At 34.0% G+C, this 17,129-nt stretch overlaps 1 protein-coding gene across 2 annotated transcripts in view; it reads right to left on the bottom strand.

The window, feature by feature from the left end:
* Positions 1 to 17,129, bottom strand: part of LOC110019231 (serine/threonine-protein phosphatase 5) — a 56,064-nt gene that overhangs the window by 15,406 nt on the left and 23,529 nt on the right. For both annotated transcript variants that reach the window (XM_020716817.1, XM_020716818.1), the window contains exon 9: positions 2,700 to 2,948. In XM_020716817.1, coding sequence (XP_020572476.1) covers positions 2,700 to 2,948 — 249 coding nt within the window. The remainder of the gene's footprint in view (positions 1 to 2,699; positions 2,949 to 17,129) is intronic.

Raw genomic sequence — 17,129 nt, 5'->3', positions numbered from 1 at the left:
TATATATATATATATATATATATATATATCTATATATATATATATTCTCCAATCATTTCATTATTCTTAGGCCCCATTTGGTGTAACTTCCAAGCTGCGGTCTAGTTCGAACAGCACCATTATGAGTGTTTGGTGTGCTTGAATTTTTATTGTTTTTCGGAAATGTGGGCCTATGGAACAATATTTGGTGACCTCCTTATTAGCGCCTCCTTTTGCCCTTCGAGCCTCTAGGGTTTTTTCTTCTTGTCTCGGTTACGAGATTATTTCCCTTCATCTTCTCCTTCGTCTTCACTGTTGTATCGCATCCAATTCCCCCCAGCTTGGGTAAAGCTATTTTGAACATTGTTCTGAGTTGTTTAGCTTGTCAAAGTTGTTTGGGTTGCCATCTTTGGGTTTATTTTCGTCCCTTATTGTTCTTAAGTCATTTTGATTAGAATTTTATAGAGATCATTGATACATCAGATGAATGGCGGAGAGAAAGAAGTTACATGTAAGCTAAATTTTACACAGTTCGATCATATTATTCAGTAAGTATGCATGTGTTCTTAAAAGTTCAAATCTATGTTTAATAAACTGCAGGTTATGTCAAATGTCAAAAAATTTAAATATTGCGACACAGATCCCAAACTATAAGAGAAGTTGGATTGGATGTTTAGTCTTGGAGTTGCAACTAGAGCTTATGCATAGCTCCACACCAAGAGCCTCACGAACCTACACATGGTCATTACAATTCTGACCCCAGAAAGAGCTCCAACTTATCTTATTGAGGAATCGTTGCATGGGATAGATGATCGTACTAAGTTATTCAAAATATAGTTCATCTAAGGGTGGAAAAAAGAAAGCAAGTGTTGGATTTCTAAGAACTTAGATTGAAGAGTTAGTTAACGCATGTATAACAATGACATCTGCTTCAAGTATGCCTCATGCACTACCATCCCTTTCTAAGGCTAACATTGTGCTGGACCAACTCACAAAAGTGTTTGAAGAAATTCCACTTTATTTACAGTTTACAAAAGTACTCAGATATAATAAAAGGAAGATTTTTATGGATATGGTTCCAGAGCTAATAGTTCATTATCTATGTTATATCTATGAGAATCATAATGTGTAGCATAATTTCGAACAATTTATATTTTTTTGGCAAAAAATTGTAATTGAACTATTATGTAATATTTGCTACAGTTATCTTGTTTTTTTAGTTATCACCTTTTTTTTTAATATTTACTACATATATGTCTCTCTCTTAACACTTATATTACGTGATTTGAACGGGTTTTGATGTCTTATATGATCTTTTGTAATTATTTCTTTTTTTTTTTTGCTTGTCAACTTGCTTTTTTTACTGATTTTCTACTTCTGTTATACATAATTTCCCACTTGATTATGGTCGATACTGGGTTTTCTTCGGTGGTTGTTGTGTTTTGGTTCACAATTGGTGTTCGTGGTTTGAGCTATGTTGAAATTTATATTGTGCCCATGTGTTTTTATTTGAACTATTTATTTTGTAATACAAGTTGAGAGAGGTGTACTAAAGTATGTATTCTCAGAAATAAGTAGATGATTCCAGTATTTTTAGATGGGTTGATAACTATGAGGAGTCTACTCAGATAGTGACGTGGAGAATAATTTTGGAGAGAAAATTCTAACGAATACTAGATCATATGGACACCAAAAGTAACATAATGATAGCATTACTTGTTACTACAATTTTAAATTTGGTGTTACTCATTATTAAATGATGTGTAACTTTTGATATAATTTGTTAGACTTTTGACTTTTTATAAACTTATGGATGAGTTTTTGGAGTTTTATTTGAATTCATGATGAAACAGCTAACTTACACAGCTAGCACATATGCATAAAAGCATCATAATTTTTTTTCTCAAAGACAGCTACAGCACAACAATTTATTAGATGAGCACTCCAAACAGACATAATGCTTCATCAGCAATAACTTCCACGGAAGCGGCTTCATAGCTACTTCAAACAATTGCAGTTGCTTCAAAAAGATCCTTAATCTTCAAAAACTCACTAAAATATTCATTAATCAAAACACTACAATATACCACATAATTCAAAAAATCTCGATAAGTAATTCATCTAAACCTAAAATTTTAAGTTCAGCCATTTTCTTTAAAGCCAACACTACAATTTTAAGGATCAATCTATAAGATGCCTCATTATTTTATTCATTATGATCTACCAAAGTAGTTTATTCCTTAAAACTCCAATATGGTAACTTCCCAAAATAGCAAATTAATATATCTTTAGTTTATCTTTAACTAAAGCCATATTATCTTCATTCTGAATAATCAAACACAACTGAAGTTTTTAAACTCTTATCAATTTATTTAGCTATTCTATATAAATCAATTCCATCTTCCTTGGTTCCAAACTTAATCATTTAGAAGTTGTAGAATGTGTTTTGCTCACTATAGTCTGCAAAATTTCAAGCTTTTCAGTAATCATTACAAGTCAGAGAAGTATTCAATGTTTGACACTGTTAAATAAGCATTTCATTTATTGAATAATATTTTATATCTCCTCACTCCACAATTCTTATTACCAATCTGTATAATCTGCTACTAGCCTCATCTTAAATTTCAATAGCAATCTTCAATAGAATTATACATTTGTCAACAATAAAAATGTCGACAGAAATTAGTCCAAATAGCATATAAGTTTTGGAAAAATGTAACCTTCTTCGGGAGGCTCACAAAAGCGATCAATTGAACGTATATCAGAAAGCTTCACGCCATCAACACTGAATAGGCCACCATGAACAACAAACACCTTGTCGTTTATCACATGAGCCAAAGGTAAACAACAGAACACTTCCGCAAAAAGCTCAACAAATGCTTCACCTAGTTTAGACTTGACTTCTCCCTCAAAACCATATATCTTGTTCATGTTCTTGCTTTCATGATTTCCCCTAGCAAGATGCATAGCTGCAAATGTTTAGAAAAGAAATTAATACAGAAAAAACAACTAAAACATGATAACAATATATTGCAAAGAAAATAGCATCCCAATAAAATAAAAAAGCAAAAAGTAAAAAAACATAAATAGATGAACCTAGCGAGCAAGTAAAAATGTATGCACCAAATAAAAAAAATAAAAACAAAGAAAAGGTGCATGCAAAATGATTTTCATCAACAACTGTCCTATGTAATCACTTCTGCTCTAATTCATCAACTAAACCTTCTAGTCACCCAAAAAACGATATTATTTAATAAAAATTTTTACATTATTTCAAACCAAGACATAATAAGTTGGATTTAACCCTTCAGAACGCCCACCACAAGTATGTATTTTAACCAGAAACATAAATGCCAAACTGATTAGCCTTCCCAGCTAGCAATCATGTCAAAATTGACCTGAAGATTAGATTATGAGAGGAAAGGTCAATTCCATTCATTTCACAAGTAGTCTAAAAGAAAACGCCTACCTCATATTAGATATCAAATCATAAAATGATCAAAAGATCTGAATAGGGAACACCCAATTACCTGATAGACTGGTGACGTCGGTCATAAATCACATAGATTAGATCAAGTACAGAACGTGAATAGTACAGGTGAAGGATAGATCATTAATTGGAGCCATGCTGATTAAGGTTGGGCAGCATGAAGTAGGATTGGTTCATTGGATCAAAATCAACATTATAATGGGACAAAGAGGGTTGAATTTGTTTTGTACAAAATTTAAAGTTGAATTTTAAATTTTGGATTAGGATAAATATTATATAATTAATTTTTTTAATTTAAATATTATCTTATTTGTAGATATGATTCCCTCTTTTGTGAAATTTATTTAGGGTTGATAAAGACAAAAACCTGTTATAACTGCCTATAGTTAGGCCAAATTTCTGCAGTTAAACTCAATTCAAATCTATCCCTTCTCTCTCTCCCAAATGCCAAAGCCACTAGCTCATCCTAGACAAGTAAACAACAGCTGGTCTCTTTCACCCACTGCCTCCAGCAGCCACGGGAGTGCTCAAAATGCCACAGTGCACTGTTGTTCAGCTGCAGCTGCTTCCTGCACCTGCTACGACAGCTGCTTACTGTTTTCCTGTAACTATCTGAGACCAGCAAGAAGCCAAAACAAGAAGTTGTATGGTAAGCAGAGGAGAAAGATCAATGTTTGCAGTTTACAGCAAACCTTGAGCAGAAAACAGTAGTTCACAGCAATAACGAGGCATAACCAAGGAGAAGTAGTCGCCTGCTGAAAGAAAAAATTATTGAGATACCTACTTTGATTCATAAGGGTTCCACCAAAAGAATTACCTTAGATATTTTCCTATGCATTCTGGCTTTTTATTATGAACACACATTGTTATGTTAATAGATTAGAATCAAATCACAAATATTATTGAGCCATTTGGTTGGATGTTTTTAAAATGTATGCATGTTAGAAATGCATGATTTATTTTGTAGGATGCATGTCATATGAATTGAATTACTTCTTATGCTACTATGATACTATTCCATTGAATTGAAAGACAACAAGTAGCAGCACAAAATGATCATGGGGTTGGCAGTGGTGACAAGGCAACACTTGTGATGGCCGAGGGAGGGAGAAAACAAGAAAGAGATGGCAGTAATGCTGGCAAAGACCACAAGCTGCAGCCACGAACCAAAAAGATGTCATAGGCAGTCGTTGATTTTAGCTGGAATTCCAAATTTATCAAAAATAGGTATTCCAAACCGCATAAACGCATGTTTTGTATTTGATTTACTTTCAAATAAACACGAAAAAATCAAAATCATTTACATTTATAATACTTTACTCAACCAAATTTTGCAACGAAAACCCTAAATAATTTTATTTTAAAAGAAAGAAATTTATCGCAAAATATTTTATTAACCAAAAGTAGGGCAAAAAGGTCATTTAAAAATAAGTAAGCACATGGCCAATTGCAGATAAAGATGGCATAATGACATGTAGAAAAAAATTTTTGTGTCATTTCTTAAGTTTTCTTGGTTATATGTATCCTTCAATGCTTTTCCTGGGTGTTTTTCTATGTTTTTGCAAGTTACAACTTAGCAAAGGGGAGCATTTCGAGCAAATTTATCCCAAGTCATTTTCAGGCGCTAGAAGAAGCTCCCATTCGACTAGGAAAACCAAGAACCAAAAAAGTAGGCACTGCCCATGCCTTCCTTTGACCAGGAAAACCTAGAGAAGGAAAAGAAGGCACTCAACCCAGTCATTGAAGCCCTTCAACCAGAAGACACATGAAGAATCGAGAAGAGCGAAAATCAACGCCGCAACTAGGTACACAAACCAGAAACTCAACAATTACACTGGCCCCTAAGAGCCTGAACACAATCCCTTTATGCAATACAAGACCAAAAGCTTGAAAAATTAGTGTTCCAAACTGGTGCCTAGGCGCCAAGCACCAACGTTGGGAAGTTTAGACGGCTCCATGTAGCAATACGATTAGTTTAAAAACCTTGGAATCGAAGAATTATTGGTGCCCTTGGTTATTTTTCCGAACCCAGAACATTGTGAGAGAGTGTGTTAAGAGTCTTAAGAAGAGATTAGTGAGTGTATTAAATCATTGTAAGAGTGTGATAGTGTTATCTAGTGGAGATACATTATAAAGGTGAATCCTTATGAAGTGAGCAAGAATTTATTGGGTTTAATTGTTCTTACTCGTGCAAATTTGACTTTTCTTAATTTTAATCGAAATTCTAGTTTGTTCATCTGACATGCTTAGGAACTAGATTCTTTCCCTTGTATTTATAATCTAAGTAACATAGAATTATACATGTCATGTGATTGCTAAAATCTTTTGGAATATGTTAACGTTGCAAGCTTCATTTACTTCCAAATTGGCCATTTTGAATGTTAAAACCTATTGTGAACTGGGACAATGGAAGAAGACAAGTTAGACAATTAAGTTAACATATACTGTACTATGAGAACAGAATTATTGCAGCTATAATAGTGCAATCAAATAGGAAAACACAATTTTTTGTTGTTTTTGCATGGTTTAGCAAACAAAATTGTAATATGAAATCCCAAGACTTACTATGACTTTGGAAGACACTAAGAAGTAGAACTGTTGTTGATTATCAACAACATTTGATTCACTTGAATAACTCTAGGTCACTTAGATACCAATCAAGGGAGATTCTCTCACTCAATAGAAAACCCTACACTCATTCTTCAGGATTTTATTTTTGCAAAATTAGAATTTTAGAAATATTAAAATTCACAAAAATTTTGACTCTTCAAGCTAGATCTAGGATAAGTAGACTAGAACTTTCACCTTTTTGAAAATTAACAAGTTTTATGTGGGATTGATACACGAACTAAAAAAATCGGTATAATACTTGATCGAAACATACACTTACATGGCTAACGCCTACTTCACTGCAATGTAGCATCAAGTTTTCATCTCCATTGCCAGAGAACGACATTAAAATTCCAATTTATCAGGATTTTAGTTGAACTTTTGAAGTTTAGATTTGAAATATGTAGTATTTTTTATTTTTTTACTTTTTTTTCTTTTGTTATTTCCTATGTTATAAAAATCCAAAAAAAATTGAGCTTTGTGATTTTTTGTTTTTATTTTCTGCATATATATACTTGTTTAATTGTGTTTTCAGTAAATAATGTTGATGTCATTTTTGTTATTTCTTAGTTTAGGGTTGCTAGTTAGTCCTAAGTTGTAAGTATAGAATTGCACATGTTGAACTAGTGTCGTACACGACTCTATAATTAAAATAGTTTAAAAAAAATAAAAAAATTCAGAAAACTTGAAAAGAAGTTAGGAGCAATGGCGAACTCGGGAAAAAACTATTCACCTTAGAACAGTTAAGAATAATGTCAACCAGTCGATCGAAGAGATTCAACAAAGTGTCAATAACACTGTCGCAAAAGCCAATACCTTCGAACTTAATCTTGTTATAATCTAGATAGTCCAAAACAATCAATTTGGTGGATCACTCACCGAATTCAAAAATTTCCACTTTAGCTAGCTTTCTAAAATTCTGTGCGACCTTTGGGTATAACTTTATATCACGTTGTTAGACTTTATTTCTTTTTTCCTTAAGCAACAAGGCAAAGATATGATTAACTTCTTTAGCACCAGGGTCTATCACCACTTACTGAGCTAGCTCATAAATTCCTAGCAAATTATCTTCTGCCTTTCAAGACTATCAAATTTAGGAATGACAATCTCCTTCACCCAGTTAAATAATGTGTCCATTTACGAAGCCTGCTAGAGGTTTGAGGAGTTGCTTAGGAAGTGTCTACACCATACCCTACCTGATTGGTTAATTATCTAGAATTTATTTTAACAAATTGGTAGGATCTTTAAGGTCTATTATAGGTGTTGTAATTGGGGGTCTTTGATGTCCAAAACTTTTAAGGCATATACACATATAAAAAAGATGATTACCAATAAATTACAATGACTTTCTGAGAGATTTAACCCCAAGAGAGTAATGAGTATCGGTAATATTGATATGTTAATAATTTTGACTATATAAGTACTCTCTATATCAAGGGAGCTACACAATTTAAGTTCAAATTCTACACCATGATGACTAACAATCAAACATAATGCCTATGGTCATTAATTTAATCCTAGTGCTGTAGAGTCTCTGAATGCAATAAACAACAGACCCAACAACCCCTATTCTAATACCTATAACTCAAGATGAAGATATCACCCAAATTTCAATTGGAATAAAAAACAAAATGTAGAAAATTGGCCTTGGGATAGTAACCAACCTAATACCTTGAGCAATTGGAATAATCAAAGAAATAACAGCTTGACACCACCTATCCGCATACATTCACTTAAAAAAGAAAAGATTATCATTGAAAAAAAGTGTTGCCAATGAAAAATCAAATACTGAGCCAAGTTGCAGCCATAAAGAATATAAAGACAAAATATAAGCAATTAGCTAACTCATTAAATCAGAGATCCAACATAATGTTATCAATCAACACTAAAGAGAATCTTGAAGACCAAAAAGATGAACAATATAATGTCATAAGTGGAAAGGAGTTAGTGGAGATACTTAGGGAAGATCCTAGAATAAAAGAAGAGCCTGAGCCTAAGAGAAATTGAAAAGCATTCACAAGCCTTGGGAAAAACACATTCAACTTCTAGGAAAGAACTTGAGAGACCACTATCACTTTTTCCTAAGAAACTAATTAAACAAAAATTGCATCAACAATTTTTTAAGTTCTCATAAATCTTAAGAAGTTTATCATTAACATTTTATTTTCTTAAACTCTTGAACATATGCCTTGCAATGTTAAATACTTGAAAGACAAATTAATTAAAAAATGTAAGCTATAAGAATTTGAAACTGTAGCTCCTAGCGAAGAGTGCGGTGTTATAATTCAAAGAATAATATCACAAAAAACTTATGGATCCAAGTAGTTTCACATTTCATGCACTATAGGAGAGAGGTTCTTTGGGAAGGCATTGTGTGATTTAAGGGTGAGTATCAATTTAAAGCATTTTTCTATATTTAAGAGATTGGAACTAGGAAAGGTTCAACCTACCACTATGACCAATCTTTGAATTATCCTAGGGGGATTATATAAGATCTCCTAGTCATGATTGATAAATTCATCTTCTCAGATGATTGTATTTTATTGGATATGGAAAAAGATGTTGAGATTCTAATTATACTAGGAAGACCATTTATTGAAACTGACATACCATTTCTTGAAACTGATAGGGCAATTATTAAATTGCAAAAAGGCGAATTAACAATTATAGCACACAATCAAAAATTCATCTTTCAAATTTATAATCATATTCCTACTCATATCATTCCTCATACAGTGCGTTTTAAATAACTGATAGAAAAATTGCATGAAAAATTGCATGAGAGTGAGAAATTAAATATATATAAAAGAAAAGATAAAATGAGTTCACAAATAAATAATATAGGAAAATCATCGGGGAATCAAGAAAATTGGAAGATTGATATTTTTTTTATGAATAAGACCATTTGATCTTGAAGAAAACATTTTGGTGTGATTCAACAGTCTGTTTAAGAACACTAAACTAAACACTACTTAAAAAGCAATCCAAGCATTATCTTATGGTTTAAGTGTTTAACTGCTTATTTGATTGCTAGTTTGCTTTAGTTTAATGTTGTTATTATGTATGCTTGATTTACTTTAATATTCGTTAGTATGATGTTGCTTTGGTGGTATGCTTGAAATAACTTATGAAAAACATTGACCTTAAAAAGTTTGAACTGAGCACCGCCGCATTCAAGCATGGTGCTTCCTCCAGGTGCTAAATGTTATGGCACTTAAACTAGAAACACAACACTTTCTCAGGTACTAGCACTATAGCGCTCCTTGCGTGCCTTACCTAATTTACGAATCCAAACGAGTGCCTAGGCACTACACCTTGGACACCTGGCACCCAACCAAAGATCGAAAAAGAGAAGGGAAAGGGAAAAGAACAGGGGAGGGAGGGGAAGATAGGATCACCTAGGGTTTTCTTAGGCCAACAAGTGAGATTTATTGGTATTTCCCTTGCATTTATCGCATTCTCTCGTCATTTTCACCTTTTCTTTCATATATTTGGTATCTCATGGCCCAAAAAACCAGAGGAAAGAAACAAACCACATTGGATGCAAAAAACTATGTTGGTATCGATGCAACGACACGATACAATGATCTTTTGGTTTCAAAGAAATTCATTCCATAGAGAAGATTTCTTCAACCTGGGGGTGGGGTAGAAGGTTTGATTTTTAGTAAGAAATGAGAGATTCTATTATCAGATTGAGATAATGGTGATTCCATTGATAAGAGAAATCTATGCCAATACTAGAGAACATAAGGATGAAGAAGTTTTTGCTAGGGGAAACTAGTTAATTTTAATTCTGCCAAAATTAATTCTCTACTTGTCCTCCTCAATATTCCCCAAGATGAATATTCCTTGTTTCATGCCCTTCAAAAGAAAATTTGATTCAAATTATTATCTTTTTGATTAATTGTTGTTGCTCTTACATTAGAAATTAGACAATTTTCCTGCCTCTCCTATGAACGCCAAGTTGAAGGTGTGACATTACCTTATTTCTATTAAATTTCTCTTTTTGAACAATGTGAGAGAGGTAACACGGGATGGCGGTTTTAAACTATTTCATTTAGAATGAGAGGTTTATAGATGTTGGGAGTATCATTAATATTTCTATTTATACCATCATTAAGGGTGCCTTTGAGGCACAGCTTATGCCACTTCTCGTCCCCAAAATGTCAAACAGTGTCTGGGAGCCCGCTTATCATGTGAGTTTTCACAGCATTCGGTCGCGAATCAGCGAAAGCCAAAACGTCGACAGAAGGCTATGTTTCGCGGTTTGAGCTACGTTTCGACTTTAAAAAGTTGTTACTGCCCCTCTTCAATATCCAAAATTCATCCCTTTGTCCCCACAAATACCACTCATACCATTCACATTCTCGGTCCTACCTTCTGTCTTTTAAGGTAGAAACGCGGTCCCCTTCTCCCCTCCATCTGTTCTTGGTGTTGTCGACCTACTGCCTATCTTTGTATGTAACTCTTCATCTCATTTGTTCTCTAAGGTGATGGTTTGAAGGTTTTTCGTTTAACCATTTTTTTATAGTATGATGGTTCTTGTTTTATCATCCTCTCGGTTTACTTGTTGATAGTTTGATGTTTTCCGTTTTATCATTTTCCCCTTTTGTTCTCTCTGTTTGTCTGACAAATTGCATTAACCCAATGGAAATCATGAAAGATCAACAAGTTGATAAGTTAGATTAGTTGAATTATAGTAATTGCATTGCATTGCCTCTGCTTCAATTTTGCCACTACTGGCTCATGTGAGATAGAAATATTTTCATTTTGACCTCTCTCCTTTCCTGAAAAATTACATTGATTTGATGGAAATATGAAAGTTCAACTATTAGGTTAGTTAGATAAGTTTCATTACAATAATTGCATTTTATAATGTTATATATTAAACTAATAAAATTTTGTTGAAGCTATGTAGTATATTAAAGTTCCAATGTTAGATGAGTAATTTGGTTTCCCTTCCTCCTCTTCAATCTAGAGAAACAATTTTTGGAAAGAATTATGAGCACATCTGATTTTTTTAAAAAAATTAAACCGTTGGGAATGTCTTTGAGCTAATACAAACACGACGTTTAGATATTAGATAAGTTATTACCTTTCACTTTCCTCATGTTCAATCAGAACAAGTTATTCATGGAAATATATATACAACAACAACAACAAAGCCTTAATCTCACTACGTGGGGTCAGCTACATGAATCATTTTTCTCCATTGCGTCTTATTTAGTGTCATATTTTTATTTAGTTCTAATAAATTAAGATCTTTTTTTTATACAACAAGCCCAAGTTTTCCTAGTTATGTCTTTGCCTTTCTTAACATAAGTCGAATCTAAAACATCTACTCTCCTAATCGGATCATTAAATGGTCGACGCTTAATGTGACCAAACCATCTAAGACGACTTTCTCTAATTTTGTCCATCACAGGAGCTACAGCAACCCTATCACGGATATATTCATTTCGCATTTTGTCTCTAAGTGTAAAGCCACTAATCCACCTAATCATTCTCATCTAACTTAGTATTATGTTTCTCTTTTAAAGGCCAACATTCAACGCCTTAGAGCATTGTAGGTCTCACCACCGTCTTATAAAATTTTCCTTTCAGTCCAAACGGTATTTTTCTATCATATAAAAGACCCGAAGCATTCCTTCACTTCAACCAACCAAATTGAATTCTAATATTAACATCCCCATCTATATCACCATCGCTTTGAACAACAGACCCAAGATATCAAAATCTTTCACATCTTTTTAATAATTTGATCACCCAAATTTACACTTTCACTAGAGCTACTCGTACTAAAATTACATTCCATGTATTCACCATGTATTCAGTTTTAGTTGTATTCAGTTTTAGTTCTACTCAAATGAAGGTCTTTAGACTCCAATCTAGACCTCCATAATTTGAGGTTTTCCTGTCATTTTTCTCTCGTCTTATCCAAGAGAAGGATATCATCGGCAAAAAGCATACACCAAGGAACATCATCCAGTAAATGTCCAGTAAGACCATCCATAGCTAAAGCAAAAAGATATAGGCTTAAAGACGATCGATCCAACAGAAATAGGAAAATATTTGGTCAATCCGCCTTCAGTTCGAACACAAGTAACAACTCTAGTATACATATCTTTAATGACTTGAATATAGGTCATATCAACACATTTCTTCTCAAGAACTCTCCAAAGGATATCTCTAGGAACCTTACCGTAAGCTTTTTCTAAATTAATAAAAATCAAATGTAGATTATCCTTGTTATATTTGAACTTCTCCATCAAACCTCTCAATAAATGTATAGTTTCCATAGTAGACCTGCCCGGCATAAATCCACATTGATTATGAGAAATCTTTGTAATACGTCTTAACTTATGACACGCCAACTTAAAATATGAAACATTATATTATTATTAACGATATTAAGATCACTGAGATCGATCATATTTTTAAAAACATCATAAAAAAGTTTATAAAATTTACTCACCAATCTATGTTGAATATCTTTTTCTAAGAAAAACACTTTTTAATTTTCATTTTTAATACATTTTACTTGAGCAAAAACTCATACTTCAATTGGCAATTGGGAAATCATCATGTCCTACAGACTTTCCACCCTTGGTTTTCTTTAAAGCCTCCTCAACTTCTTTATTACTAATGCGACGGTAAAAATGAAACATTTTATTATTATTAAAGATATTAAGATCACTAAAGTCGATCGTATTTTCAGAAACTTCGCTAAAAAGCTTATCAAAATAACTCATCCACCTATTTTGAATACTTTTTCTAAGAAAAGCACTGTTATTTATTGCATCATCATCAAACTGGAAAAGCATTTTCTGAAAAAAAAAATATGAGCACTGTTGGCTTTTTTGAATAATTACACAATTGGAAATGTCTTTAAGCTAATGCAAACATTAGGTCTAGATGCTAGATAAGTTATCATATTTCATTTTCATCATGTTCAATCAAGAAAAGTTATTCATGGAAAGATATATGTGCACTGCTATAAATGTTCAAATTTCTTGTTGAAGTTGTGTTATATAATAAAGTATTAATGTTAGATGAATAATTTGGTTGCTCGTCTCTTCTTCAATCTAGAGAAGAAATTTATGGAAAGAATAATGAGCACAATTAGATTTCTAAAAAAATAATTCATTGAAAATGACTTTGAACCGATGCAAACATAAGATTTAAATGCTAGATAAGTTATTACATGTCACTTTCCTGCTGTTCAATCAGGAAAAGTTATGCATGGAAAGATATTTTTGCACTATTCTTTAGTTTGAAAAAATTTTTTGAAGTTATGTTATTTATTAAAGTTTAGATGTTGGATAAGTAAATTTATTTCTCTTGGGCATCATCTTCAATCTAGAGAAGCATTTTCTGGAAAAGAAAATGAGCACTATTAATTTTTCTAAATAATTATACCATTGGGAATATCTTCAAAATTTTATGCTATGTATTAATTTGAAAAAAAATTTTGAAGTTATGTTATGTATTAAAATTTTTATGTTGGATAAGTAAATTTATTTCTCTTGCATCATCTTCAATCTAGAGAAGCATTTTCTGGAAAAGAAAATGAGCACTATTAATTTTTCTAAATAATTATACCATTGGGAATATCTTTGAGCTAAGGAAAATATGAAGTTTGGATGCTAGATAAGTTGTCTTCCATTTTCCACATATTCAATCAAGAAAAATTATTAATAAAAAGATATATGTGAACTGATGTTTATTTTGAAATTTTTTGTTGAAGTTGTTATATATTAAAGTTCTAATGTTAAGTGGGTAATTTAGTTGCTGGTGGGACACTCGTGTTGGTAGATGAGGTCTTCTTCATTGTCTTCTCGCTCGATCTCCTTCCCTTTTTACCTAGTCAAGAATTACCTGATCGACCCTTGGTTAAGATTTGCAACTAGAGTGATCGACACGACCTTAGCTTGCATCTCCATGAGCATTTTCATCATCTCCCTCATTTCTCCTATGCTCTCAAATTCATCCTCTATCTAGCTTTCAAAGAAAACTCGTCCTCCATATTGGCGAACATCTCTTCCATTCCCGATCTAATTTGCCCCCCTCTCCTTCTAGCACGTCCATTTTCTTTCATCCCACCAAGATCAAAGCTCTGATACCAATTTGATACGTCTCGGCACCAAAATCAGCGAACAAATCATGAAGAACGGCAATAGATAAGTGAAAGGAACACAAACAAGGGCTGATCTTACAAAATTCAAATGAAATAATCAAGATGCAAGGTTGATCTATTGTTCGAGATGTAAATCGACTCTCCCACACCTTAGACAACGCTAGAAACACCACAAGAAGAAATAAAACAGCAGCCACAACAAAAAATACATTCCCCCTAAGCAAACCTTAAGTTATCCCTCTTAATAGAATCCCCTCCCAACATTTCAAAAACTTTATTCCCAACTTTTCCTCCGAACTCCTCTAATTTCTCCTTCTTGAACATGTTATTAAGGCCCTGGTGGACCCCACCCTCTTATGATTTGATTTTGTTGTGCATCTTACCAGCTCAGATCCTTTTGTGGCCCACCCTGCTCATCCCGCTTCTTCATGTGACTTAGACCGACCAGCCTGTGGGCCGGATATATGCTTTCTAGCTGGTCCAGAATAGACCGGCACTATGTTAGGCATAACATTGACACTCAACCCAGGCGTTGAGTCGCTACCCATGCCTTCGATCATGGAAACCAGGAGAAGGGAAAGGAGGTGCTCGACCCAAGCATGGAGGCGCGCTCGAACCAAGAAACGTGTGAAGAACCGAGAAGAGGGAAAGTCGGAGCCGCAATTAAGCATTGAGGCACCCGAAGAGGAAACTCGATGCCCACACTGGCATCTTGTTGTCTAAACACGATTTATTTATGTTATTCAAGATGGAAAACTCAGAAAGTTGGTGCTCCAAACTGGTGTCTAGGCTCCCAACACCGAATTTGTGAAGTTTTGACAATTTGGTGTCCAGTGGCAATATGATTGCTTTAAAAATCTCGAAATCAAAAAATTAATGGTGGTCATTATTTTTCCCAACCCAAAATGTTGTTGTTGGCATCATTTTTTTTTATGTCATGTGTCAGGGACGTCGATATTACTTAAGGAGGACATCTATTTTGCTTCGGCTTCGCGGGGGGCTAAAAATGCAAAAATTATTATTTTGGACCAAATTGCTAAAAAAAATGGTTCGAATGACTCTGGATAACGAAATTGACCACACTGGTGCGTCCAGAACGTCAATTTTACCTAGAAGAGATGTTCATTTTGTCGCGATGACGTGTTCGGCAAAAATGTGCGAGGAGATGTTAATTGAATAATAATTATTATTATACTATAATAATAATATTATTATACATGTTTTTAAAATGGTTTTTTTTTAAAACCCCTCTCTCTCTCTCTCTCCAAAACAAAACCAGCCAATTTTAATACTTCCACAGCAGAATTTCTTTACTTATTACTGATTCATAACAAGAAAAAAGATATTTTCATATTTAGTGTTTTTCGTCTACAAAAACTCTAATTATCTTTTTAAATTATTATCGTTCTATCAAAATATTGAAAATACTAAATGATTTAAATTTTCACTACTGCAAAAATCATCTTTAGTTTAGATAAGTATCTTTTTTATCAAAAATAGAAAGTTTGTTGTTCAATAGTGCATATTGTATATTCTCCCTATGGGTTCGATATTCAGGGCTTAATCAAAAAGTCCTATATTACTTGATAATGATACGTATACTTGCGTAGTATCCCAATATATATAAATTAAAAGTTAAATTCTTATTTTTCTATAGGATCAAGTTTTTGGTTTTTTTGTAAAGTAAGGAAATATAAGTGAAATATAATTTGAATTATTGTTGTACTTTACAAATTAGCAGTATCTAGGGATCAACTTTTTGGCACTGTTGCCATGGAGAAATTGATTTTAAAAGCAATTTTCTATTTTAAGAAAGGCTTATTTAAACTTTAAGTTATCTTATCTTATTTTGTTTTTTTTTATTTTATTTTATTTTTATTATTTTTTTCCTCTGTCTTCTCCTTCTTCTTCTTTTTCTCGGCTAACTCTTCCACCTCCTCGCCATTTTACCTTCCCGGCGGCCGGATACTTCACTTGAGCACTTCGACGTCGCCGAACAGTGAGCGTTGTCGTTGTTCGAGGAAGCGCGTGCGTCTTTTACCTCGAGGATTCCCCTCTTTCGCCGTCATCGAGCAACTTCCCTCGCGAAGGTGTATTTTGATTATATTTCTTTTTATATGCCAAAATTATTATTTTTTGTGGTTGTTTTGCATATCTCACTGATTCCTATCTCCTATTCTCCTCGTTGCATGATTCATTGTGGGATGCACTGGAGCACGAACTGGACGTCAACGGCTTGGAGCAAATAAAGAGAACGCGCCTACAACCTTCGCGGTGGTGAGATCCCCTAAACTCCTAGCTAGCCCTAGGTTTAGTGGTGTCTAGGCGTGTGGGTTCGATCGCCCACATGGGGTGCGTGCGCCGGCATGGGTCGGCGCGACGACGTGCCTGCGTGATGGATCGTCGATTTCCTAGAGCTAACCTTTAGGTTAGGACTTCCTGTGCGTAACCAAACACCCTCCGTAAAGCCGAGTGTCTCCCCTTTGTTGTGAGCCTTAGCACAAGTCCCGATGGGTCGGAGTCCCTCACTCCCCTTGTTTTGGGTTCCCCAGCTTTACTTAGAGAAGTTGGGAGGTCGGACTTGGTAAAGCGAGAGTAAAAGCTTTGTAGCTAGTACATTTCGCGACGTCGTGGAGAGTTTTCCCCTCGGAGATCCAGGGAGAAACTCCCCACATTTCCTGACCAAAACAAGAGGCGGCGATGCCGCATTTCCAAGGGTCTAAACCTTAGGTTTCCTAGGTGAGGTCATTAGTACGAGCGTGGCTCACTATCATGTGTGGTCATTTGCACCTCATTGTTTGTATATGTGTGTCTTGCATTGTTACATATTGTGTGTCATATATCACACCTGTACCTTGCACCTGCACCTTGCACCTTCCACCTGCACCTTGCACCTGCACCTTGCACTTGCAC

The sequence above is a fragment of the Phalaenopsis equestris genome, unplaced genomic scaffold, assembly GCF_001263595.1.
Source record: "Phalaenopsis equestris unplaced genomic scaffold, ASM126359v1 Scaffold000054, whole genome shotgun sequence".
Lineage (NCBI taxonomy): Eukaryota > Viridiplantae > Streptophyta > Magnoliopsida > Asparagales > Orchidaceae > Phalaenopsis > Phalaenopsis equestris.
This window is presented reverse-complemented; position numbering and strand designations above follow the sequence as displayed.